The 27,265-nt window shown below is 40.5% G+C and overlaps 1 protein-coding gene across 2 annotated transcripts in view; it reads left to right on the top strand.

Moving 5' to 3' along the window:
- The window catches only part of DSCAM (DS cell adhesion molecule), a 300,249-nt gene that overhangs the window by 128,641 nt on the left and 144,343 nt on the right, over positions 1-27,265 (top strand). For both annotated transcript variants that reach the window (XM_066619665.1, XM_066619664.1), the window contains exons 2-7: positions 11,664-11,810; positions 12,969-13,247; positions 14,547-14,822; positions 18,977-19,273; positions 20,003-20,278; positions 21,448-21,726. In XM_066619665.1, the coding sequence (XP_066475762.1) occupies positions 11,664-11,810; positions 12,969-13,247; positions 14,547-14,822; positions 18,977-19,273; positions 20,003-20,278; positions 21,448-21,726 (1,554 nt within the window). The remainder of the gene's footprint in view (positions 1-11,663; positions 11,811-12,968; positions 13,248-14,546; positions 14,823-18,976; positions 19,274-20,002; positions 20,279-21,447; positions 21,727-27,265) is intronic.

The raw sequence follows: 27,265 nt of genomic DNA, 5'->3' as shown, positions 1-27,265 counted from the left end.
AAGTCTGCAACAATATAAGATATTTACAGTGTTCCTCCTATACATGTTTGATTTAATATACATGAATCATTTTAGGGGTAGTGACACTCAACACAGTGATTTGAGGTCTTTTCTCTCTGGGCAACATGTAACAACAAATAATTCCAAATACATGACAAGGTCATGATGTCAATCAAGATGTAATCATTATTCACTTGGGGGAGGTATTTCTGATATTAATGACCTGATACTGGACAAATGCCTCTTTAATTAATAATACTACAAAGAGCACTAGGATGTAATATCGTGTTTCATTGAACAGAGATGTATACAAATCCAACTGTGTGTAAAAATGTTCTGGATAAAAGCAAAAAGTAGGTGCATTTGAATGACTGAATTATGACCAGCTTGATAAATATTTTTACTCTAGGTGACATGATCCAGGTATTCTGGTTATAAGAGAGAAACCCCACCTGCCCCCTCTTTGCACTCTCCCACCCCTCCCTTGCCTGGTGTGGAACTTACATGTTCCAGTGCACATTGAAGTTTTCACTGGCAGGATGGCACAGACCCCTCCACTGGTGCCCCTATTTTCTGCACAGTCACAATGTGCTTTTTGGCACACTGATGTCAGCCAGTGCTGGCACAATGGTTGCTATCCAGTCCAAGTTGCTAATAGGATTGTGCCATTAATCATGTTAACCACACTGAGCATCCTGTATCAAAAGACAGTATATAAATACTGTAAATAAATATTTTAAAATAAATATAAAAAGGAAATTTGTCCAGAACATGGATCCAAGTATGTATTACTATATTTTTTAAAAAATTGTATATATTTATATAGTCACTCATGCTTGTTGCTGGACATCATGCCTTGGAGTAGAGATTTACTGAAAATGAATTTTCAGAATTTTAGTTGTTAATTGTAATGGTAATGGAGTAAATGGAAATTATCGAATAATGCTAGCATATAAAATACACGTAAGCTTGCAGTCTATGCTGGAAGGACTGCAATCCATGTAGGTTTCAAACTTTATATTTTTAAATATAAGTATCTTTTTTGAAGAACTTCTAACTTGAAGAGCTGTCCAGCACTGGAACTGTCTGCCTTGTGCAATAGTAGACACAGAGTAGAGTTCAAGCAGACAGGTTTTATCCACCACTGCTTACTATTGCTTGCCTTTATGCAAAGAAGCCATTGAGATTCACAAACACTACAACAATATGAACAAAAAAGAAGAGATGCTGTGCATTTACAACTCTTAGATGCCGGTTCTCGTGAACAGAACCATGTGAACATTGAACACATGGTTCACAGCCGTCTTATCAGAGGCCAGCAATGCTCTACTGACAACTGACATTTACATAGCCATTCAGAAACCAGCTACCATTCCATTGGCCTTTATCTGGACTTCTGAGTGCAGATATTGATAGTTACACTTGGTAGTTTGGTTAGGCTACTGTGTGTGCCTCCAGTCTTTGAAAATGCCCACCACAGCAGTGAGTGAAATGTTATGAAAATTCTATTCGGCCACAGCGTATCAGCCTAGATAACTCTAATTCTGTATTAATCACTAACCACGGAAAACTCAGTATTTACATCCAGCCTCTGTTTGAAAATCTCTGAAAGATTCTGAAGCAGTTGTCTGCAGTGAGTAAGGGGTGAGACTAGATTGTCTCTGTGGTACCTTCAAGCTCTAACATTCACTGATTCTTTGAGTGATGTGGATTGCCTTTCCAGTCTTAGGGGAAGAAGACATTCCTGCAGGATCTGCTGCCTGTCTAATTTTTATTTTGAGTCCTTTAAAAAGTTGGTTTTGATTTTTATTGAATTTTAATGCACCCTAAGTTACTAAGAGCGCTGCTGCTTTGATTAATTTCTATTCCCACTCAGTCCATGAAAACCAGGCATATTTAGGGCTGTATACTGATACTGTTTATTGGCTGATGATGGGGTGGGGTGGGGGAGAGAGACTACAGGATTCTAATCTTGTCACACATTTTGGTCTTCTGTAAGAATCTTCTCTCGTCTTATAGCGTATTATAAACCCAAATGCTTCCCTCTTTTCCAACAGTACATTTGCCCCTTTCATAGAATAAGAAACAGTGTTTTTTGTCAAGTCACCACTGGCTACTCATTGTTGTGTACTTTGATATTAGCCAGGCAAGTACAATGACAAAACTTAATATATTTTGTAGGCTGCACAGTTGTTTGAATTAAGGTCCCATCTTGTTTAGTGACTAGACAGCATAGAGCATTAACACTGCCATAGCAGCATTAAAATGCTACTGTGGTGTATGACGTGTTGCTACGTAATTGGGAAGCAGTGGTAGTATGGTAGATTAACGTACAGTGGGAAACAAAGACAGCTTTTCGATCAGACTAATGGCTTGAAAGTGGCATCAGAAAGAGTGCTGGTAATTGTGTTTGATGGCTTGAATTGATGGCTTGTAAAGGGCAATGCACTGGAGTGATATCAGGGGGCTTTTAATAATCCTTGGCGAATGATCAGGCTGCACAGTCAATCATTGTGTAGGTGCCAATATTCTGTCTGTGTGTTCAGAAAGGCAATATAACATTTTATAAAAATAAAACTGGGGTGCAGAATTTCAGAACAAGCTATACAAATCTAGAACTTCACCTGATCGAAATGAATCTGATGATAAATAACAGGATCAGTATTAATAATCCTTGCCTTTAAAATAATGTGATGATTTTCATGAGTTGTATATAATTGATTTCCAGTAATAACTCTCACTTTGTACTTGTCTTTTGAAGGACAGCTTGCATGAAGTATTTGCATGGTCTGATTTAAGGAAAACAGTCAGATCTGGTGTTCTCATGGGGCTTAATGGATGTGTGCAGTCCAGTCTTAACAGGTTGCCAGGTTAGGAACTGCTAATAATAGGACTTGTGTTCCCTTCCCATGTTTATCTTGAAGATAGATCTCCCTTTGTAGAATAATACCTAGTTGACTTGTTTGAACCCTCTTGGTTTGTTTTATTAAATGCATTCCCCTGGTATAAAATTTTGTTAAAATGTCATATTACATGAGCTAATCTATTTAGAAATACGGAATTGTAACTTTGAACCAGAATTCAACCAAAATGCTAGCCCAATCTCTCCTAGTGCTTCAGTCTGCTGAATTCATAAAAAGTGAAGTTGATTTGGGGACATTTGCCCATCTCTGATCTCTGTTAGTATCTTTCTTGATCTCCCTTTTGATTAATATTGCCTCGCCTCAGATTTTTTTTTTTGTTAGCTTCCTTGTAATTTAATTATTTGGATTACATGCATTCAGCACAAGATGCAAATACACACCTCTGACCCTAGAAATATATGTATGTATTAGAAGGATTTATATCTTGCTTTCTCATTTGATGTCTTCAAGGCATTATAATCACAGAATGACAATAACAGCAATCAAATAAAAGCAGTTTGAATCAAGAGACCAGAGGCAGCTGATTTTTTTTTTTTTTAAAGATAAGGGAGATTTGGAAGTCAACTGAGAAAGAGCTTTTACAATTCACCACAAGACAAAAGCCTATTTAGTATGTTGAATTTTTTTTTGTAGCTTTCCCTTCTTCTACCTAAACTAGTCTCTATCAACCTGTACTTCATTTGCACTTTCCAAGTGCCAAACTGGTCAATGGTTGGTGTTAGGAATTCTTAGTTGGCAAACCAGTAAGTTGGGCTGTGTATTTTCTTGCATGGTCCCTATTTTTATTGCAGCATATTAGATAGCTGAACTCTTATTTCCACAACTGCTTGTGTGCTAACAGTTTTGCCCACAGTTAAAGCTCAATTTATGTATAATATATTGCATACATATTTCATCACACATGGGGCTTTTACATTATTTATCATGTTCATGGATACATTAAGGATGCAGAAGTGCATACAGGGGATGCTTTCTTACATCATCTTAAGTGTGTAAAATGTTGACATTGGAAACATCACTGTCTATTTCTTCATGTACAAGTTTAATTTCCTCTTATATGAACTTCTTTTAAGTGCTGCATCTGTCACTGACAGATGAATTTTTATCACTTCTCCAAAGTGGAAAGGTCTAATATCTCTAAAGAAAGGAACTGAAAAATGCTGCAGCACTCATTTCATGTATGATTCCATAACTTCAGACACTATATCTGTGTTGATTGAGTGTCCGTGCGTTCAGAGGGAGAATAGAGGGAGAACAGGTGGTAGGTTCCAGCCTATGCACATTTGTGCCTTTCTTGGTTTTTTCATGCTAGGCAGGGGAGCTGTCCAACCAACTCAGCAAGCCTCACTTAAAATAAGTAGCTGCACTTCGAACTTTGGAAAATACAGAAATCTGTAAAAAAAATAATAAAAATAAAACCATTTTCACCCACCTCTAATGATAAGATAGACAACTCTCTTTTTTTGATAGCTATTATTTTGCCCTTTACAATTCCATGGCATGGGAAGAACCAGTGGATGCAGTTTTTTCCCCCCAGTTGTTTCAGACCCATGATGAGAAAGAACCACATAGGTTTAGTGTTGTCCTACCACAAGGCTTTAAAAGCACTCACCTCTATACCTGGAAAGGAGTTGGAAAATGGTAGAAAGTGAGCATTATGTTTCTTTGTGTTTTATGACATGCAAACGGTTAAACATGCTGACTTTGCACACAGTGGCTCACAGGCTATCTGTACTACAACAGCCAAAGTTTGGACCTTTCTAAGTGACTGGAACATAGCCAACCACTCTTCCATGTAGTGCTTGTCTTTTGCAATCTTCTGCCAACACTAGGAGGTTTCTTTCAAAACTTGGAGTTGAGCGTTCAGAAAACTGAACTCTTTTCTACCTTGAAATTTTACCTGAATGGTGCTGCCAGCATGGCAACACCAGTGGCTGTTGCTATCCTGGGAGCAGGACCAGCTCCTGATACCAGAGTTAGGGGGAAGTTGTTTCTATATAATCTGAATTTTCATTCTTTATAATCTGAAACTCTGAGGTTTTTATTTAAGTCTGGGGAGGGAGGTTTATCTCTGCTATAAACCAACCAGAACAGTTATTAACTTTACGTATGTATTCAGTACTGACTTTTGTGCAGAAGCATCAATGTGGCCATTGCTACAAAGATCTCTTTTCTCCTAGACAGGCAAACATTAGAGTTAGTTTTTCTTCTAGCACCCTATGTCCCATCCCATCACTGTTATCCACAGCTCTAATGTCATGGCTGTTTGAAATACTTGATGCAATCGGGTAAAGAAAGCTTTACGAATCTCGCATGCAGAAACCACCTTGAAAGCTAAAAGTGACGGGTGCAGCTGATAAAAGTTTGATAGTACACGTGTTAAAAACTGGTTGGCATCAGATTAAAGGGACAATTTTTTCTTCAAATTTCTATTTATCTAATTTAGATCGCAGGGACACAAAAACATCCACTGTATTTCCTACAAAGCAAAATCAAATGTGATACTTTGGGTCTTCTGGAGAATAGTCTCATTCATACTCAAGGAGTAGCAGCATGATGACGAAGACTAAAAAGCAGTCTGTTAAAAGAAGACTTAAAGTTACTGTCTAAAAATATTTGTAGTTTTTCAGAGTTTTGCTAGGAAATGTTCAAGTGCAGCAATATAAATAATGCAATAATAATTGGATAGGAGGATACCTCACCAGAGTTTTTTTTAGTTTTATTACCAAGATCAGTAAAAATTTATTTTAATCTTTGTCATTATGCAGGCTAATGGATAGTATTAAAAATCTTACACATGAGTGTATTCATCATTGCTAAGTTCTTTGGCTGCCAGGTGCCTGTATTAAGGCAATGCTTGCCAGTGCTAAGGGTGTAGTTAAACAGTGTCAATTAAAAGGCACGGAAACCTTGCCTGAAAAGGTGGCAAACTTAATCTAGGAACAGATTTATTCACTCTGTAAACTGCTTTGTGAACATTTTTGTTGAAAAGTGCTGTAAAATATTATGAACAGCAACAACAATAGTGAACAGTTGGGCCACTGTGAGATACAGGAAGCTGGACTAGATGAGCCTATGGCCTGACCCAACAGGGTTGTTCTTATGTTCTTATGACAGCTGGTGGAGCCCTACATACTTTTTTTTTCACCACCTCAATTCCCCCCCCCCCCCCGTAATATCATTGCCATTGATTTCTCTGGAATGTCCCTAAGTATGTATCAGTACTTGACTCATTTTGTTTTCATAAGAATTCTGCACAAAAGTTTAGGCAAAAAGATTCTAACTATTCCATGAGCTTCATGACTGAACTGATTTGATTTTGGGACTACTAGAACATAAGAACAGCCCCACTGGATCAGGCCATAGGCCCATCTAGTCCAGCTTCCTGTATCTCACAGCGGCCCACCAAATGCCCCAGGGAGCACACCAGATAACAAGAGACCTCATCCTGGTGCCTTCCCTTGCATTGGCATTCTGACATAGCCCATTTCTAAAATCAGGAGGTTGCACATACACATCATGGCTTGTAACCCATAATGGATTTTTCCTCCAGAAACTTGTCCAATCCCCTTTTAAAGGCATCCAGGCCAGATGCTGTCACCACATGCTGTGGCAAGGAGTTCCACAGACCAACCACATACTGAGTAAAGAAATATTTTCTTTTGTCTGTCGTAATTCTCCCAACACTCAATTTTAGTGGATGTCCCCTGATTCTGGTGTTATGGTAGAATGTAAGGAGCATCTCTCTAGCCACTTTATCCTTCCCATGCATAATTTTGTATGTCTCAATCATTTCCTCCCTCAGGCGTCTCTTTTGTAGGCCGTAGAGGTCCAAACGCCGTAGCCTTTCCTCATAAGGAAGGTGCCCCAGCCCAGCAATCATCTTAGTCGCTCTCTTTTGCACCTTTTCCATTTCCACTATGTCTTTTTTGAGATGTGGCGACCAGAACTGGACACAATACTCCAGGTGTGGCCTTACAATAGATTTGTACAACGGCATTATAATATTAGCCGTTTTGTTCTCAATACCTTTTCTAATGATCCCAAGCATAGAATTCACAATTTGGAGACTGCTGACTTAGAGCAGGAGGATCTGTCATCCAATCTTAAATTGCTTGCATTGGAATAAGCAATAGGTTTTAACAGGGGTGTGGCATGGCAATCTGTTCATGAGTCACAAAGCCAAAGTCCATGAGGGAATGCAAAAATAATTGCATGGTTTATTTTGATCCTAGCTGCATACATGTGTGTATTTCTGTATATTTAGTACGCAGGTAGTTAGATTAAGAAAAGAACTGGACTTGGAAGGGCTGAAAGTGAGTGGACCATGTCACTTTTTGAATCCTCTTTCATCAGTTTTGCAGGAATGTGCTTCAAGTCTTTTAACATAAGTTTCCTCTGTTCACTCCAGTCAGGCTGAACTAGGAGCATCAGGAGGCATAGGTGTGACGATGGCTTCTACTGGTCAAGCAGGGCTGTTGCAAACATTGTTTTCTGGTATTAGTTAGAAATGACCCAGGCAGAGGGGATAGCATTAGCATCTTCACACACATCCCATATAAACTGCTTTCTACAACACTAATATTAATACAACTTACTGATGTCTAGGCGAAAGTACCATAATGGTGGCAGTATATTCACATTTAAGAATGCACTTTTCAGATGCAGGGTGTGTCAGCCTCTGTAACTGAACAAGTAAGAAATTGTAGGCTTAAATTAGTCAAGCTCTAAAATTATTGATCCTGATTCTGTCATCTCTTCAAGGCAGAAGTGTTGATTGTGAACATAGACCTCTCTCCAGTTCACAGTTCGGTCTTGAACCATTAACTTCAATAGAAAGGACAGTTCTTATAATACAAAGTAGAGATGGAAATTTCCCCCATGTTCATTTTGGTTTGAGACCTGCAGTTACATGCAAAGTTTGGGAGTGCTTTGAAAAAAGCTCATGAAAATATGACATTTGGGATATATTCTTTTTGATAGTAGTTGGATGACTTTGTTACCATCTTCTCTTAATTCTTGTAAATAGCAAAGAGGCAAATAAGCTTAGATTTCTCAGGGGTAAAAATGTACTTTTGATTGTAAAAAGTTTTTGAGTAGTTATAAGGTAGGTAAACTAAGAAATGGAATTATTTTTTATAGCAAATCAACAGTGATTAGATTTAATATGCTTAGAGAATAAAACTTTTCCCAAGATCAACAAGGTAATAAATATCTCTTCCATCCATGTGGTGTTCTAAATTCTTTTTTTTGAAGTATAGCACCCAGGAAATTCCACACTAGGGTTTTGTAACACTTGACAAGCTGTCGTGTTTAATGAAAATGCTCTCCGTCAGAAATTATATAGATTTCCCCCCTCTATTTTTCTGTCATCTTTTATGTCTAGTGTTTTATTCTTTAACAAAGCTGGTTGTTCAAGCATTATGTAAGTATATACAATCTGTTAAAGAAACATAAGAAACTATGTATGCTTTTGGCACTGCAATCATAAACTATCTGTCGGTAGGAAATGTAAATGGTGGGATACTATCTGACATGACAGTCGTTACTGATGTCTAGTTAACAGTATCCCTGTGCAGATGTTCTGTGACCGTAGACCTCATCCAGTTACAGAGCATCTCTGTGTGTATGCCTATTGGATACTCACGCCAAACCCTACCCTGCCCACCATGATTACAATGTTTATGTACATAGAAAAAACATTATACAGTATTTGGGGAGGGATTCTTCCACTATGGGTGTTGGACACTTGGCATTCCTTATCACATGAAGGAGCCTTTCCTGGTACTGCACTTTTGGTGCAGACAAATACTGTATCTGTGGGGTATGGGAATACAGAACATATTGGAGCCAGGGACATAGCTTGCTGGCACAGCTGGCATAGCTTCCCTCGCCACAGAGAGGGAACACCTCTATAGGACTCTATATTTTAATAAGAGCAAGGCAAAACAATTATCATTCATGTAAAATATACAGGAGAGGTATTCTGGTGTCATCTCAATCGCCATGATTTCAACAACCTGTGTGACTAGATGCCTATACAGGCAGGTTCTGTATGTGTAATTCTCACCCTCTGTTTTTTCAAGGATACTGATTGGATTTTCAGAGCCTACATGCATTAAGATATATGCCCGCAGGTTGTGTGCAGGCAGAACCTCAGACATGGGGAGAACAACAAGCACAATTCTCCCAGCAGACCACTCCCACACATTCATCTGTGTATAGACCAGGTGCAGTGGCATAGCTAAGGCCGTGCAGGGGGTAGCAATTGCACCGGGCATCAAGCATTAGGGGGGCAACAAGCTGAGCTTGACACTAGTGACCAAAATTGTGAAAATCTTGATATGAATGAATAATACGATCATGATATATATCATTGGAAAGATAATTTAATGCAGAGTGCAATGAAACAAATGGCACTGGAATATCTGTTTTCTATCAAATGTTATGGTCAATTAACCAGAAAATGAAAACACAACTGACTTGTGGAACAAAAAGTGGATTTACTTAACTCCAAACTGACCTATGAGACTGTTTGTTCCGAGTGCCAATGAGATGTTATTATGATTCAGCATGGATCCAATAACTTTTTATTTATTTACTTAATTAAATTTGATTTTGTCTTGCAGTAGGGGCTACAAAATCTTCTTGGTTGCAGATAGATGCCTTAGCTATGCCACTGACTGGGGGGAGGCAGCAGAGCAAGTGGGTGGTGAGCTGCTGGGGGGAGGAGGTGGTTTCCTCCCAATTTTCACTTTTTAAAAAGCCTGGATGTGATATCACCTCCGGTTGTGACATCGCTTCTGGGGCAACATTTTGAGCTTGGCGCTGGGCTACATGATCATTAGCTATGCCACTGACCAGGTGTACATAGGAAACCTATTCGAATTTAGTGAATTAATTTGTAAAACTAGCACCTGTACATGGCTGCTTTGCTAATATTTGTGTAGCAGGTAGAATGTTGGGCTGAAAATCCCAGGTTTGAATTCCCACTGAGTTATGAAACTTGCTAGATCACCTGGGCAGCTCAGTCCTATGCAGAATTGTGCTGCTGGCCAGAGTGCACTGTGACAGTGGAATAGAGTTCTGCTGTTGCAAAATGGCCACCAACAGCATGTGTAGTGCTCAGTCAGTAGCTATTTGGGGAGTGCTGCAGCAGCACTCTTTGGCTGTCACTGCACCTGCTGGGGAGCAGGTAACACTATAGTGGGGAGTGGGGAGGGACAGGGGTGGGGCGGCTGCAAAAGAGGGTGAATCTGACAGCAATGGCATGTGCTGGATTCTATTCCCTCTTTTGCAAGCCGCCAATCCTCTTTCCCTCCTCAGCTGGCACAGGCCCAAAGAGGCTCATTGGAGCAGGAAGCTTATGGAAGGGTGAAATGATTCCCATCCTTTTCTGAGACCTCCCAATCCTTCCACCTCCCCTCCCCACACTGGGTACAGCGTGGCCATTTTTGGTGTGGGGGTGGTAGAGGATAGGATTGGTCTCAGAATCAATCAGTATTTCTCAGAATAATCTAGTTCTCCACCAGGACTCATCTGTGCCTGAACCCTGTTGTGACCACTTCTGGGGAGGAGGAGGACAAGTAACCTGCTCAGGGTCTTGGCACAGAAGGAATCCAAAAGACTTAACAGCTCTTAAAGGACTCCCATAGTCACCCCCCCCCCCACCCAGTGATACCCCATCCAAGGCAACCAAGATATTGGAAGATCCAGTCCTGTCTTCCTCCCCCCCCCCCACCACCACCAAAAAAATCTGGGCCCTCCACTCTAGTAGTGGGGCCTCCACCATTGCCCTGAGACCTAAGGAACAGTGGTGATTCAAGCAAGGTTAGAAGCTCATAACTGCAGATAAAAGCCATCTGAGACCTTCACTGCTATTTAAGGAGGATGGAGGTCCCAGCTGAAGATGTAGGAAGGGATGGAATAGCCATCTCCTCCAAAACCCCTCCAGTCTCAACCTGTCAGACACTGGTGCAATATCTCTTTGTAGGTAACTTCTCAACACACTTTCCAGTTCAAGCCCTGGCTTTAATTTCAGGACCACTGTCTTGTCGGGCCTCTTCTGTCTTTCATGGGCAGAGGAAATGGACCCTGTTAGACTTGAGGTGAGAATACTATAGCTAGCTCCCATGCTCCCAGCTCTTTGGAGGAAGAACAGGAAATAAATGTTATACTAAAAAGCTTATTTTTAGTACCATTAGCCCCTTTCCCTCCCTTCACATTCTGATTTCAAATCTGCGTTTTGGTTTTTCTCTTCTCTTCTTTTGGCACACTGTTTTATTATGCATATCATCTTATATAATTATGTATATCAGCCCATGTAATTATGATATGTCTCATATTCAGGTTCATTGCTAAAATAAAATAATATGCCTTTGTATTTTATACTAGCTGACTCACATCTAATAAGTAATTTCATAGCTCTCTTCAGTGTTATTTTAAATATCTTATGCTGTCTGTGCTGCAGCATTGAAGAATACTGAATTAATTATATCTTTCTTGAGCAATTCCACAATATAGGGGGTTTTTCCCCCTTAAAATTGTAATGCTTTAGGAAGTGCATTTGACTTTAAAGATAGGTATTGCTACACCAATCATTTAGAAATATAATAGCTGGCAACAAATGTATGTCGATGGAGTCTGACAGGAACACGTGCCGTTCTTCTGAACAGAAGAATGGAGAGTTATAAAACTTTAAAGGTTTGTTAAACTCTAATGTGCTGTTGTGTCTTTCAGGATCTAGATTTCTCATCACATCCACGGGAGCCTTGTATATTATAGATGTACAGAATGAAGATGGATTGTATAATTACCGCTGTATCACCCGGCACAGATACACTGGAGAAACACGACAGAGCAACAGTGCTAGACTTTTTGTATCTGGTATGAAATTACACCTTCACCCGCAAGTGCTTTATTTTTCAATGTCTAGTGCAGGAACTAGCTTTTCGGGAAAAGTGTCATGTATATATTCATCCAATAACTGATCTGTAAACATTATTGGAGACCCAGAGCAGCTCAACAGTTATTACATCCATTGCTAACAACCATTCCTAAACTATGTGACTTGTTGGGGGTAGGGAAGGATGTCAAAATTGTGGCAAAGGAGGATAAGGGGAGGTTTGGTAGAGTGGGGAATGTATGATAAACAGAATGTGTTATACCTTATGCATGGTTCGCTAGTGCATTGAGATGACTGAATTATTTGGTACCAATCAAAAGAGGCCATTGCAATCAAAAGGTGTGTATTTGTGATGTGTATCTAGAACTGTGGTTCCCAAACTGTGGGTTGGAACCTGATTTAGGTGAGTGGGTCGCCAAAGAGTTATGGTAGATCAGATAACTAATTGCCTCAAGCCCTGAGATCAGATACTGTAGCTGCTAATTATTCTGCAAAGAGCTGAGCTCCTGCAGTTTGCTAATTGTCGTGCATGGAGCTGAGCTCCTAAGGTTTACAAGTAAGTGTAAATATAGGGAGATAAATGTTTGAGGGTCTTTTTTCTGGTTATTATTAGAAACAGACAGATGAATAAAATATTATTTCTTTCTAGATCTCCTTTTTGAAAAGTCTGATAAACCTCGGTGGGTCCTGATAAGAGTGTTGTTTTAAAATGTGGGTCCTGGTGCTACAGGGAACCACTGGTCTACAAATTGCAATGCATGATCTTCCATATATGAATCTTCTACTGAGACATAAAGACTATATTCCTTCAGCGTGAACTGTGTTGATGTGTTGTTGGAGGGAGTGGGCTGGAGGGAGATGATCTTGGTGGCAAAAGTACTCACCAGCTCCTATCTGTGATGTTCAAACCTCTGCTCTGGCTTACACCAGCAAAATGGCATGGGCCCAAAGAGACCCATAGGCAATCAGGTAGCCCACTAGAGGAAATACATAGTTTTTTAGTTTCCTCTTGCTGGCTAACTGATACCTTCCCCCCCCCCATTGCATGCAGTGCATGCTCTGTAGGTGCTACTATGGAATGGTAGGGGAGAGGATTAGGCTGTAAATGTCATAGTCCTAATATGTATATTCCTTTCTAGACCCAGCAAATTCGGCTCCATCTATTCTGGATGGGTTTGAACACCGTAAAGCCATGGCAGGGCAGCGAGTGGAGCTGCCTTGCAAAGCATCTGGACACCCAGCACCAAAGTATCGCTGGCTGAAGGACAATGTTCCCTGGGAGCCTGACAGTAGGTTCCGGCCAACAGTCACTGGCCTGCTGATCGAAAACATACGCCCATCAGACTCCGGCAACTATGTGTGTGAAGTGTGGAACAATTATGGTACAGCCGAAGTGATAGGCCGCTTGCATGTAAAACGTAAGTGAATTTTAAACTGTATGAGCATACTTCATAGAAACAAAGAATGGATTTATGTTGGACACAGTGAAGAATGTTAGGGTTTAAATAGGGGGAAAAGAAATACCTTGTCTCAGTATATACAGGCTTCATAATCTGTGAGTTGCAAGTAAAAAATAACATTGCAATGTCAGGGTGTGAATAAAGCAAACAAAAGGGAAGGCTACAACTGGAAAGCATATTAAATACACTGAGGTCATTAGGAGGAAAAAATTGCCCATTTTAATCTTTAGTTCATCTTTCCCTGTTCTGTATTCTAAAAAGTTTGGTTAGCCTCATCTTAAATGGTTTTACAGTCAAAATAAATCAAAACACCAGAATCTATTGAAACTCAATTATTTATTTTTCTAAACTGAATCCTAGATAATATATTGCATTTTAATAATGATTTTAATTTGCTTATAGTGTAAAACAAGCTGTTTATTGGTATTTCTTCATCTGTAATGCATTAATTCACACTACAAACAAAGAAATAAGTTTTCCAATGTTTATTACTAGTGGCAAGGTTGAAATACTGATACTGAACCAGAATGAGAATTAGTGTATACTATACAAGATGATAGAATTTATGGGAGATCCACCAGTGTTATGGCAAGGGTTGCTGTATTAAGTACATGAAGCACTGAAATGTAAAACACTTGGACATGCACCAGAAGACAGAAGTGTAAAACAATTTTTTTTTGCTTAAAACACTGCAATTAGCACAGCTGATCTCAAAATGGCCTCTGCCCTATGTTTCATTTCTTGCTGTTATCCACAGCACCATTTTGCTTCATGTTCTCACTCACAGTACATGAACTGTGGTTGGTTTCTACTCGATTTATACTCAGCAGCATGCATCTGTGGACTGATACGTAAGCCACGCCTGCATCAGCAATCTTGGTGTAATTTCAGGCATATATTTCAGTAAAAAAAAAAAAGTTAATGAGAGTAGTCCTAGAAACCCCTTCCTCAATCTGTTTTGAAACTGACTGTGGTAAGAAAAAGAACTTATACTTAAGAACATTGGTTTAGGTTTTAAAAAAAAAAACATATCTACTCTCCTAATGGACTAGAAAGACCCATAGATAGCCTCTTTTACAAGGGTCTGCAAAAACTTGGTGCTGTCCCTGGGAAAAGCAGAGTTAACTGTGGTTTTCTGGTGCATAGCAACTGTGTGTTTGGATCATCTACTAATTATTAACATCTCTTAATGCTGTTTCTTATTTTAAAGGGCTGTTTTCTTGTTTTCCCCCTTTTGCTTTTCTTTTGATTCCTTAGAGCCTCTTAAAGCCACAATCAATCCACGGAAAGTTAAGAGTAGCGTCGGTAGTCAAGTGTCCTTGTCCTGCAGTGTGACTGGAACAGAGGACCATGAACTCTTCTGGTACCGGAATGGCGAAATCATCAACCCTGGGAACAATGTGAGGATCATTGGGGTCAATCATGAGACCCTTATTATGGACGGCATGGCCAAAAGCGATGGTGGGGCGTACCAGTGTTTTGTACGAAAGGACAAGATGTCCGCACAAGACTATGTTCAGGTGGTGCTAGAAGGTCAGTCATTGCCTGTTTTAGGGTATGCTGTGTACTTTGAAGCATTCTGTATAAAAATGTACATTACAGTTATACTCTTGAAGAAAAATGGTAGCTTAAGTTCAGTTAGTTAGGCTCATAGAAGCATCTAATGCAGGCAGAGTTTGGACAGAGTTGCAATATTAGCCCCCACAGTCAAGTGCTATATTCATATTATTAAACTAATGATTACATTATGTAATTTTTCTTTTCAGTTTTGAGTGGACTTGTTTTCAAGGTCGTAGATCAAAGTTTCAGAATAATTTTCTGGGCAGAGGTCCAGACTGAGCATGTTTATTTTTGTGTTGTCATTTGACAGTTTTGTGTTCAGGAGGATTGATGAGGGTAGTAGGGCAGAGCAAACAGGAGGTTAGTCCTTGCAGTTTCTTAATTGCTGTGTGCCTACAGCCTAAAACAACTGAATATTTCTGGGAGATGGGGGCTGGAGATAAAACAGTGGGGAATCTGTGACTTTGACTAGCTGTTACTTGATTAGACAGCTGAAGCCAGTCCCCCTCCCTGGGGGGTTTTATCATGTTTTCAGAGTTGACCAACTGTAGAGCAACAAGCAGCAGGGACACTGTCTCTGAGCAATAAAATTTGGAATTTCAGCAGCATTACTCTTTAAGGTATATGTGCATTCTTGAGTTACCCTGGATTTTCCACTCAATTCCCACAGGGTCAGTCTAGGTTTGACTTAGTTGCCCATGAGCAAAGAAGGAAGGGGGGCTGTTGCTGTGTCCTTAAAATACCTCTGCCCCCCCAGAAACAACCCTCCACCAGTCCCCTTGCAGGGGAAGGGGCTCGCTTGTTCCAGCCAGGCCACACAAACTCCGATCTCCCTGCTTGTAATTGGGCGATTGGGATTAAGGTATATGTGCATTCTTGAGTTGCCCTGGATTTTCCACTCAATTCCCACAGGGTCAGTCTAGGCTTACTTTAGTGTTTTACCAATGTCATAAAACAAATCACACAAAAGGTTCAATGGTCTTTTTGGACATGTGTAATGCCAGGACTTGGCAATAAGAGGATGAATAAATGGAAGCCTGGTGTAGAAATGACTAGCAATGGCATGGGAAAGCAAGATAGATACCCTACAAATGTTTCTCTGGGTAGCATAGATGAAATAAAAGGGCATTCTCTTTGCCTTTGCTTCTAGGGTTCTTCATTTGGTGCAGGCAGACGTACCAGGCTGATAGTATAGTACCAAGTGAGAATGTGTCATGATCTGTCAAGGGAGTGGTGCCAATTGGACAAGACTGATAAAGGCTTCTTTTCTCTCAAAATCCTGTGCAACCTGCTTGGTCTCCTCACTGTTTCCAGTGCTGATAAGGAAGCGTTCTGATCAGATGCTTCCTTAGAAGTGTTGCTTCAGATCTCCATTTCTTCCTAGGATTTTGAAATAGGTTTTGTCTTGCAGTAAGACCCGCTTTGGTGACTGATAAGCTAATTGTAACAGCAAAGTATTAATTAATAATGGCCTCCAGAAATCAATTTTGAATTTGTTAATTAAAAAAAAGTTTATTTTAACTAATGTATCTTGCAGTGGGAGGGGGAGACATTCCCATGTTCTGTTATGTACATTTACTTCCAGGCGCTGCTGTTCTGGATAGATTGGATGTCTGTCGAAAATATGGTACTCATAACAAATAACTGACACAGTGTTCCTCATAATAATCAAGTAAGGAAAGCAATCAATTTGTCTAGAGCTAATGAGACAATAGTGCAGTCATGGCATGACCACTATTTTTAGAATCATCAGTGGAAGCAGAAAAAAAGAGATTACCTACCTGCACCCAGTTACCTCGGCAACCATCTCCTGTGACTAAGAAAGCCTAAAGAGCATATTGATAATCTATAATGATGTCGAGAGAGTGCAGGTTATCACAGAACGACAGCAGGAAAGATTTCAAAGACACTCAGGTCTCACTGGGAAAATAATGTCTGCTTTCATCTCCAAAAAGCTTGTCACTTGAGTTTTTTTTTTAAAGGGCAGGGGTGCAGACTATGTTCCCTGATTTATTTGTCGTGTGTCAGTTTCCATTCAGGATAAAGAGCCTGTGGCTTTTTGTCTTCTGAATGACGACAGTGCCTAATGCACAGGAAGAGGGATGGGAGCCGTTGGGAGGAGTGGGAAGAGAAGCAAGAAACCTTTTGTTATGTTGCTTCTTCAGTAGGATTAGAATAAAGTTAGGGAAAAGGAGAATGAATGGATAGCTATCCACCTGATGCCCTTATTGGCATATTGACATGTTGCAGTGTGGAGAAAATGCCAGTGCAAGGAAGCTCCGTTTAGACTGGGCAGATCAAGTGAAGCACTGCCACTTTTCTCATCCACTGTCACCCCCACCCCGCAGCCGATAGTGTGATTTGCAGTTTGCAGGTCACGTCAACAGAGCAGGATCTGTGGTTCTTGAGCTGAAACGAAATGAAAGGAGAGCTCAAGCAATTCCGAAGATCTGTTATGTGTATGCACAAAGATCTGCACACCTTCACAGGATGTGTGCAGTGCACTTTTGTATTCAAAGAGCACTTCATGCTCTTGATATATGTCACTGCTGTCCTGCAGCTTTAGATGGTCTGTTGAATTAAAATGTGTTATTTCCATAAGATTTAGTTTGCTGTATAGGGTAAAGGAGTTCTCTTGTGTTAAATTCAGTTTGTTCTCGCAACCTGTTGGTGCCCTGGATTACAGTTTACATGCTATTTTCCCTCCTCTTACTGCAACCACATCTCTCCCATTGGTTGCATTGTCTTACCTGTAGCCTGACTCACCTATAGTAGCCTGTCTCACCTGTAGCCGCCTGACTCACCTGTAGCCTCACCTATAAAGCTTGACTCCAAACATATAGCTAAGTAACCCAGAGAACTATGGTGTTGAAGGAGGAGGAGAGTGGCTGACTTATGGCAACGATTGCACAGGCTGCAGAATCCTCATGGAAAACCCGCCGCCCTATACAATGTATAGAACTGTAGCTCTAACAGGGAGCTGTGGCCAATGGCCCAGTAGGTTAAGGGAGCAGCCAGTTGAAAAAGTTTGGAACTCACTGACTTATACTTTTGGCAAAACTTGATTTGCTGCCCCAGGCATGGTGCTGGTATAGGTAGTTGTTTACTGGTGGTAAGACAGCTTTAAACTGAACCTTAGTATTCTTGATTAATTATAGGAATGCATTTTTTTAAGTTTAGAACATCTCTATGCAATATGATTGGTGCAGGAGACACCAGTGCTTCCTACAATATACATGAAAACTGTAAGCATAACACATGAATGTTCACTTATCTTTAGGTTCACAAGTGGAACCATTTATGGCCTAGAGTACTCAGATCTGTATACATGGGTACTTAAAGACTCATGGGCATTCTAATATTATGTCTTTATAGTACTTTTATGTGTTTCTGAGGGAAGGACAGTTTATAGTTCCGCTGCTAACCACATGGATATCCAAAGTGTCTTGCAAAATATAAAATATCATAAAATACACATACCACGCCAATTCAAAAATAAAAAATAAAAAACATGTAAATACTGGTCTTTCTCATAGCAGTTGTAATGTGTAGAGCAGCCCTAGTGAATAGTGAAAAAATTTCAATCTGGATTGTGACTAGATGTGCTGAGTTCTGATCTTCCCATGTATTTTTGATATGTCAAGCATTCAACCCATCCCCAAATCAATCTTCTTCATTTCATCATGTTAGTTACCTCACCAAGGGAGCTTGGGAGGTGATCTGTCATGGTTAAGAGAAGAATGCATATAGTATTCTCACCAAGGAACAGGGTTGGTTGTGGTGAGAGAGGGAACCATGATGGTTGTATGGTATGTGGAGTGAATGAAAGTGAGGAACAAGGTTAGAAATGAAAGTAGAACTTGCCTGGGGTGGGAGAAGAACAGAAGGATCAGTGTTGTGATGTCTTGTTCTAGATTAGTCCCTGATCATGGGCACATTTTAGTAGTAATTAAAAAGAGAGGGTGTATTGAACCCCTTGAAGTAGCAGTTGATAGTTTTATCTATGGCTTATTCTTTCTGAAAAAGCATCAGTTTGGCTTCTTCTTGGCTTGAGGCATGATGGAGGGATTCCTCATGCATTTCCCTTACATACACACTTGTTTATTAAGATTTTGTTTCTTCTACAGATGGAACTCCCAAAATAATTTCTGCCTTCAGTGAGAAGGTGGTAAGTCCAGGAGAGGGTGTTTCCTTGATGTGTAATGTGAAGGGGACTCCTCTTCCCACAATCACATGGACGTTAGATGAAGATCCCGTCATTAAAGATGGCAATCACCGCATCAGCCAGATCATCACCTCCGAGGGGAATGTGGTCAGCTACCTGAACATTTCCAGCACTCAGGTCCGAGATGGTGGAGTCTATCGTTGTACTGCCAACAACTCTGCTGGAGTCGTCCTGTACCAGGCTCGAATAAACGTAAGAGGTGCTTGTCAAATCAGCTCCTCCAAAAAACAAACAATAAAAAAACAAAAAAAACCTCACTGTAGTAAAGAAGATTGCTGCATGCTATGAGCTTTACCACGGAATGCAAAGAATGACTTTTTTAATGCTGTCTCCATTATCCTATGCAAACTCATGTAGAAACTGTAATTTGTTAGCTCTTTCCCTATATTAAACAACTCACTGTAAAAATATATATTGTAGAATTGTTTTTGTTAATCTTGCATGTAGCTGTCTTCTTTTGAAGAGCCTATGTTCCTTATAGATACCCACATATATTTCAGTTCATTGATAGGTCTTTGTGGCATAGTACTCATCATCATAATTAACACACAAATCAAAATAGATATCAGCGTTCTCAGTGCTCTCATAAGTAGTACTGGTTCCACCTAAGGTTTTCTATCATAGCTCACATTGATTCAATCTTCACCAGCCTTTAATTTGAAATTCAGCACAGATTTTATCACATTTTTTTTTCCAGTGATGCAAGCATATAGCAGGCCAGTTAAGTAGTGTGCCTACTGTAGGGTTAGAGAAACTAAAAAGCACAACGTGATCAGGATATCACTCCTTAAGTGGCTCTTTGAAGTAAAAACTGTCCCATAGTATGATTTCCAATATCTAAAAGATTTGTGTATTTAGAACAAATGAATATTTTCTCTGCCGAATATACCCTTAAGTTATTTTCAAGAGTTTCCTTTTACCTTCACAGGACCAGCAAGCATTCGACCAATGAGAAATATCACAGCAATCGCAGGGCGGGACACCTTCATTCATTGTCGTGTCATTGGCTATCCATACTACTCCATTAAGTGGTACAAGAATTCCAACCTGCTTCCGTTTAACCATCGTCAAGTGGCATTTGAAAACAACGGAACACTGAAACTCTCAGATGTGCAGAAGGAGGTGGATGAGGGTGAATACATGTGTAATGTTCTGGTTCAACCCCAGTTGTCCACTAGCCAGAGCGTGCACGTGACTGTAAAAGGTAATTCATACATTCAGATGAAAGCGGTGTTTGCAGAGCTTGGAATGGAAGAGCTATTGTCATATTTCATCGGATGAGGATGGCTAAATGTGGTTGGCATATTTTGATGCATTTCTGTGCAATTTGTCTCCCCTGAACCTGGGAGTACAAACCCATGGAAGACGTATAATGTGTGAATTGACATATTCCTGGATAGCTTTCCAGTGATAATTTTCACTAATAGTTTTTGAAAACACAATTTCAGAAATATTGCTGAGGAGCAGCAGCTGTATCTGCGAACGTGTAGGCTACATATTATATTGGACAGACAACTGATGATAAGGTCAGGCTGCATTGTTTGTCCTAAGAAGTCTGAGCTCAGGTATAATTGTTAAGTTCCTGCACTTGTGGTTCGAGGTTCTCTGCTGCCTGAACCCACCCCAAAATTCTTCCTCCCCTGTCCCCAACTCACTCACTCACTCCCCTAGTGTGTTCACCTCTCTATTTTTACCACACTCATAGTTCTCCTGTGGAGCCTACAGCTCTGCCAGCCCTTCTTGTAAAGTGGTGGGCAAAGAGAATACTGGGAACATTCTCTTTATCAGACATTTTGCAAGAAGTAGCAGTAGAGTGGTAGATTCCATGTGAGGAAGCAAGCTCTCCCGTCCGCATATTTGTCACCTGCACTGTCCAAGTGGACGAGGTGAAGATGGGACAGCCAGGTGGAGCTACTGGGCAGGTAGAATATGGGGTCATCCCTGCCACCTTGCTGCTTCCCCCCATGAGGCAACAGGTTCCAATAACCTCATGATTGGACTGGTCCTGCATTCTATCATAGAAGCTATTATTCTGTGTAGTTGGAAGAGTAATTCATTCCATTCTCTGTTACTATTTTTTGAGCAATATTAATCAATCCAAGAACAAAATGCAGCCTTTTCTAGTGGATGCCTTTAATTCTCATTGACTTCAAGAACCAAATGGAAGAAATGGAGACATTTTAATATTAAAGACCTGACAATCAAAACAGTTTGGGAAAATGTTATACAGCTATCAGATTCTTACTATATCTCAGTGCTTTACATGTCATCTGACTGGTAGTGATATATCTCCACCTAGTAACCTGCAAGAATGCTACCAGAGTTGCAACTCTTTGACTAACACTATTTTCCTCCTCCCTTTTTTTGTTTCAGTGCCACCTTTTATCCAGCCTTTTGAGTTTCCAAGGTTCTCCATTGGACAGAGAGTCTTCATTCCATGTGTTGTGGTCTCAGGGGATTTGCCAATCACAATCACCTGGCAGAAGGATGGAAGGCCAATTCCAGCCAGTCTTGGGGTAACCATTGACAACATAGACTTCACCAGCTCTTTAAGGATTTCTAATCTTTCCCTCATGCACAATGGAAATTATACCTGTATAGCACGAAATGATGCAGCAGCCGTGGAGCACCAAAGCCAATTAATTGTGAGAGGTAAGTAGATGTAATTAGTTTGAATGGCAGCAATCAGATATAAGGCAACAGGATTTTCAGGTGGCATCTGTTTGATGCAAGATGCAAGCTACTGGAATATACGATAATCCCTCTTCTGTTGTCAGAAAATACACACCACAGTAACATAAAAAACACAAGGTTGACTCTTTGAACATGTTGCAAGTGAACCTAATCAACAATCAAGAAATGTTTTCATGTACAGCTGGAAGCCACAAGATTTAATATATGGAAAACATTTTGAAGTACCGTTTGTTGGGTTCAAAGCATTTGAACTGCTGTTAGATTATTTTCCACGGTGTTTTAGACTTGAGCCTGTCAATTTTTAATTTAGAAGACGAGCAAAATTATGCTAATTGGCAAGCAAGCCTTGCTAATAGGGGTATGTTTCAGGCTATCTTTGTAGTTAGAAATTGTATTCATTCACATATTGAGTTTGTGTCTGCTCTTGATTGCCGTTTGACTTCACATGGTACTATGGGGCTGTTGCTCATCAGGCAGCCCATGAGTCAAATCTGGTTTGTTAAACCCCCTAATGGTTTGCCAGGAATCTATTGCATCTCTCTCTGCTGCTCATGAAGTTCTGGTCCACTGTGTGCCTTATTATGTTTAAAAAGCACCATGGAAAAACAAATAAAAACAATCACCAATGGTCATTGCGAGCTGCAATGAAGTTACTTTCCTGTTAAAATGACTTTTGATGCTATAAGATGAACCAGCTTTCCATAAGTGATATGATAAAGCAGCTATTGGACTGCTCTTTGCTGCATTTTGGCTCCATGACTAGAGCTCTTTAGAGCCAGCTGCTAGTGTTCCATGAGAGGGCCAAAAGGATTGCACCTGGCCTGAAAAAGTCTCAGATTCGTCCGTGGTGGGTCTGTGACTACTGCAGGGCAGTATGGCACATCATTGGCCATGATTTTCAAATTGTGTGTCAGGTCATGACCCTATTTTTAGAGCAGGAAGCTGCAGGGTGGTCTGGCGCAAAGCAGCCAATGAAGCGGGTCACTTCCAGGTTCCACGCCATATTGTCCTGCAGCATCCTGGTTATGGCGGGCCCACAACCTACCAAAAATTGAGTCGTGACCCACAGTTTGGGAAATGCTGCTCTATAGTATTTTGAATAAGGGTCTGAGTTCCAAATTAGGAGATTCCTTCCTGATGTAGGGCCAAATCCTATCCAGTTTTCAAGCTCTAGTGCAGCCATGGCAATGGGGTATACACTGTATCTTGCAATGAGGGGGAAACCTGGAGGCCTTCTCTAGGTAAGGGCACATTTGTTCCCTTTCCTCAAGGCTGCACTGCAGCTGCTTTGGCACTGGAAAGTTGGATAGGATTGGGCCCTTAAACTTGCTCCTGTCTTGAACTTATTATTTGACTTTAAGCAATCCTTACTCCCTCTGCCCCCACTCTGCCCCCACTTGTTGGGAGAATAGCACTGACCTACTTTACAGGGTTGATTTCAGGGTTACAGGGTCCTCCACCGCTTGCTGTTTCATATCTGTGATGCAGCAACAGCAGTGAAGGAAAGTATGGCCTTGAGCTATTGCAAGACTATCATTCATTCATTCATACAAGTTTTAGTTTGGCATCCTTCAGTCTTAGAAGACTATGGTATCGCGCTCTGAATGGTGGTTCTGGAACAGAGTGTCCTCTCCAGTGCGCGAAGCCTGGGTAAAGTAGATATGGAGGATGGGCTGTTACCCATGCAGCAAATCCCCCCTCTCCACGTCGCTGAAATGGTCCAATGGAAAGGCAGAGGCCAATACGATTGGTTCCAGCGGCGTCGCAGGAGTTGCCAGAACATGACTGTGTTCAGCCATGAACTGCCTCAGGGACTCCGGCTCCGGATTTTGCCTCGAGGTTGACTCCTGAAGCCTTTTCCATAACTGGATGTAGCCATAAGGCAGTGGAGGTTTGTGATCAGAGTTTTCCTTCTCTCAGATGAGCTGCCTTCCCAGGCTGACGAGTCCCATCTACCCGGTGGCTGTTTAGTCGCCTCTTACGACAAGTACAACCAAACTGAGGGCCTATTCTTATCCCCAGCCCCCAGGGGAAGTTTAATCTCATAATATTTATTTATGCAAATTTATTCAAATTTGAAATGTAAATTAATTTTTTCCCCTGGCCCCCGACACAGTGTCAGAGAGATGATGTGGCCCTCCTGCCAAAAAGTTTGGACACCCCTGCTCTATACAGATATTTATACATACCAGATACAGATACAGATATACAAGCCACCTTGGGTGCCCTTCGGGAGAAAGGCGGAATACAAATCCAATAAATAAATAAATATTTTTTAAAACAGCTATAGATTTTACCTAAAATTATTAGTTACTGACCTACTCTACATTCTGAAGGAATTTTATTGTGATTGAAGGAGTAAAGAAATGCAGCTCTCAGGCCACTGCTATTTCCTTAAAGATGATTCATCAGTCTGTTCTTTAGGAAATTTTGAGTTTTTAATTAAAAAATAATTTATTGATATCTGGGATCTCAAAATGGTTCAAAATGAATTTCTTCACTTCACTTTCATTCACAGTGAAAATGAATATTTCACTGAAATGGCATTCACTGCATGCGTGCCAGTTGTCTTATACTATCAAAGAAATGGAGCTAAATGGAGGGTCCCACCCAAGCCTTGAATAGAGGTTTAGAGAGTGTATACATTCAGTGGTGTTTGTAAACAAAGCAAAGCATAGTCTGTGACTTGAAAATAAAAGCAAAAATGACAAATAATCTTTGTGGTATTAGCAGCCAATGTAGCTTCCTTTGCCATTTCTATGGCAGCACCAAAGCATATATTTCTGAACGATATACAGAATATCAGTGTTGTCATTGCCCCATTGTAATTGGCATGATTATCTACGATAGATCATCTCTCTCTCTCTCTCTCTCTCTCTCTCTCTCTCTCTCTCTCTCTCTCTCTCTATCTATTCAAAAACTTCACAGCAAATGAGGCAAACATTTTTAGCTAAACCAGCTAAATTGACCCCATAGGTGTGATGACCAAATGTAATAACTGCTAAAGTACTGGACTTAATGTCTCACTCATTAATAGATCAACTATTGCTTTGGATGATTAAATTTTCTATCAAGATTTTAATGGTGGGACCTAAAGGCAAAGTGCAAATATTCCAATGGTTGGGGGTAGAAAGGCTGTAGTCCAGACCAATCATTTAGATTCATTTTAATCAGTCAGGTAGCCTGCCAGAGATATGAGTATGGGAATATTGAAAATTGCTCCCCCTTTGAGAAGGATACAGTTAAAACACAGAACCAAGGGTATGTGTGTTGCCTTCTGCTGAGATTCAGTGGGATCACTATGGCCCACAGTACAGGTGTGTTGATGTTTTTCGCTTCACACTTTGTTCTAACTGAGCCAGGAGTCAGCCAAGTGGGTGCTGTCAATCCAAATCCCAGGGCAAGCTTTCCTGTGAAAATGCAGGTTACGAAAGTCATGTTGTCAAAGATGTGCTGACTGCCCAAGACAGTGATGGCAAACCTATGACACACACATCAGAGGTGACACACCATGACATTTTGGGTGACATGCAGTGTTCACCAGTACAACTATTCTCCCTGCTTGAGTTATAAAAGAAACGGAGCGAACAAAAATACAAGAAATATGTGACCCTGCACTCGAGGCTGGCTTTAACCTGATTTTGCCGATTGCACCAAATCGGCCCTGCACCTGATGGGGCCCCATGCTAGGATTGTGGCATAAGATAATCAATAAGCCACTGGTTGGCACTTCCAGCACGTTGCTTGCCTGTCCTTGAGTCTGCCCCAGAGACTATTAAAGTTCAGGGCGCTTGTGTGAAAGTCTTCTCAGTTCCCCCCCCTTCAGTTTTGCAACCTCCTACCCTCTCCTATGCACACACTTGTAGATCTAGCCGGCAAATGGCACTGCTGCCAACCTGCAAGAGGCTTCCCACCTCTTCTTCCCCTCCCACTCTGTCCTGCCAAACAAAGAGAAGTTGCATGGAGGAGGGAGATGAGCTGTACATGATGGTCCAGTAAGTAAATGGAAAGGGGGGTGGGGGGGCGGAGCTAACTTTCAGCGAAGTTGCAGTGAACTTTGGGGGTTCCCGAAGAGACTGCGAAATAGATATGTTTGTTTTCATGTGCCTAAACAACTAAGGCACGCTTCGGTGCCAGGAAGACGGTACGAAGAGCTGAGAGCTTGAACGGGGGGTCCTTAGAAACAGGCAATTTCAAGGATTTCTCTCTGTTTTGCTCTGTGCTGAAGCATATCTATCCCGGGCGACAACTTTGAGAAGCTCGGAAAGCTGAAAATCTGTCCTCCCACGGCCTAGATACAACAACATCGCAGCAAAAAAAGCTATTAAGAGTGAGTGAACTTGGCTCGTTAAAAAGTTTTACTGAGAACTGTAAGTAAGAAGTCTGGAGGAGGAGGAGATAATTCAAGATTATTCACGCTGGCCATCAGCCACCCAGGGGGGGAATAGGTGAATTGGTATTTCCCCTGCTGGAGTAAGTACAAGATTATATTTTTTTAAAGGTATGTACCGAAGAGAAATAAATAAGTAATCTTTAATGAAGGAAATAAAGTTTACCTTCATTTTCCCAGCAAAAAGCCTTTATTTAAGCCTGGACACTGCTGGTTTCGGTTTCGGTTTCTCAGCAAGAGGCTTGAATTTTTTTTTTCTTTTGGTCATTTAAAGGCATACTAACCTAATTTGACTGTGGATTTGATTGACTTTTTTTGGATATAAAAATTTGGAAAGTAGCCCTGGATACAAAATTAGAAAGTAGCCCTGCAGGAAGTGGCTCGAGTTGGTGTTGATAAAAATGGCTTTTGAAAATCTAAAAGATGATCATGAAAGCCAAGCCTTGTTGGTGGACTTTCTGATGGATTTTAGAAGAGAAATGGAGCAAAGAGTCAGATAACTCTCTGAACAAATTGGGCAAATAAGCTCCTCCCTTGTAAACTCGCAGGAACAGATTATAAACAATAGAGAAGAAAAAAGAATGGATCAGATGTCAGGGGAAGTTAAAGAAGTGGAGTATTTTGAAATGGGACACGAGATGGAAGAAGCAATTGTTATAATAACTGGGAATCTTAAGGAAGAAAAAAGAGGAAATGTTCAGAGAGCAAGCTGTCTCAAGAAGAGGAAGAATTTATGGATTGAATTCAAGAATAACAGAATGAAAAAGAAGAAAGAAAAACAGAGGGGGGGGGGACTTAAGAAGAAAAAGAAGAAGTGGAAGAACCAGTAGGACTAAGAGGGAACACCAATAAGATAGAGTACAAAGTAAACAATAAGAAGAAGGGCAAAATGGTTGAATAATAAATAGAATTTTTTTTTAAACATATTAAATTAAAATAGATGTAAATGAAAATTTGAAATATAAATATTCTGGAAATTAAGTGGTATTAAGATAAATATTTTATTAATTAGATTAAACTAAAGTGGATGAAAAGGGAATTTGGAATATAAGTATTGTGAAAATTAAAGTGGTAAATATATGAAATAAATTAGATGGAACTGCAATT

The sequence above is a fragment of the Tiliqua scincoides genome, chromosome 3 (genome assembly GCF_035046505.1).
Source record: "Tiliqua scincoides isolate rTilSci1 chromosome 3, rTilSci1.hap2, whole genome shotgun sequence".
NCBI lineage: Eukaryota > Metazoa > Chordata > Lepidosauria > Squamata > Scincidae > Tiliqua > Tiliqua scincoides.
The sequence above is the reverse complement of the archived record's forward strand: the minus strand, read 5'-3'. Positions and strand labels throughout refer to the sequence as shown.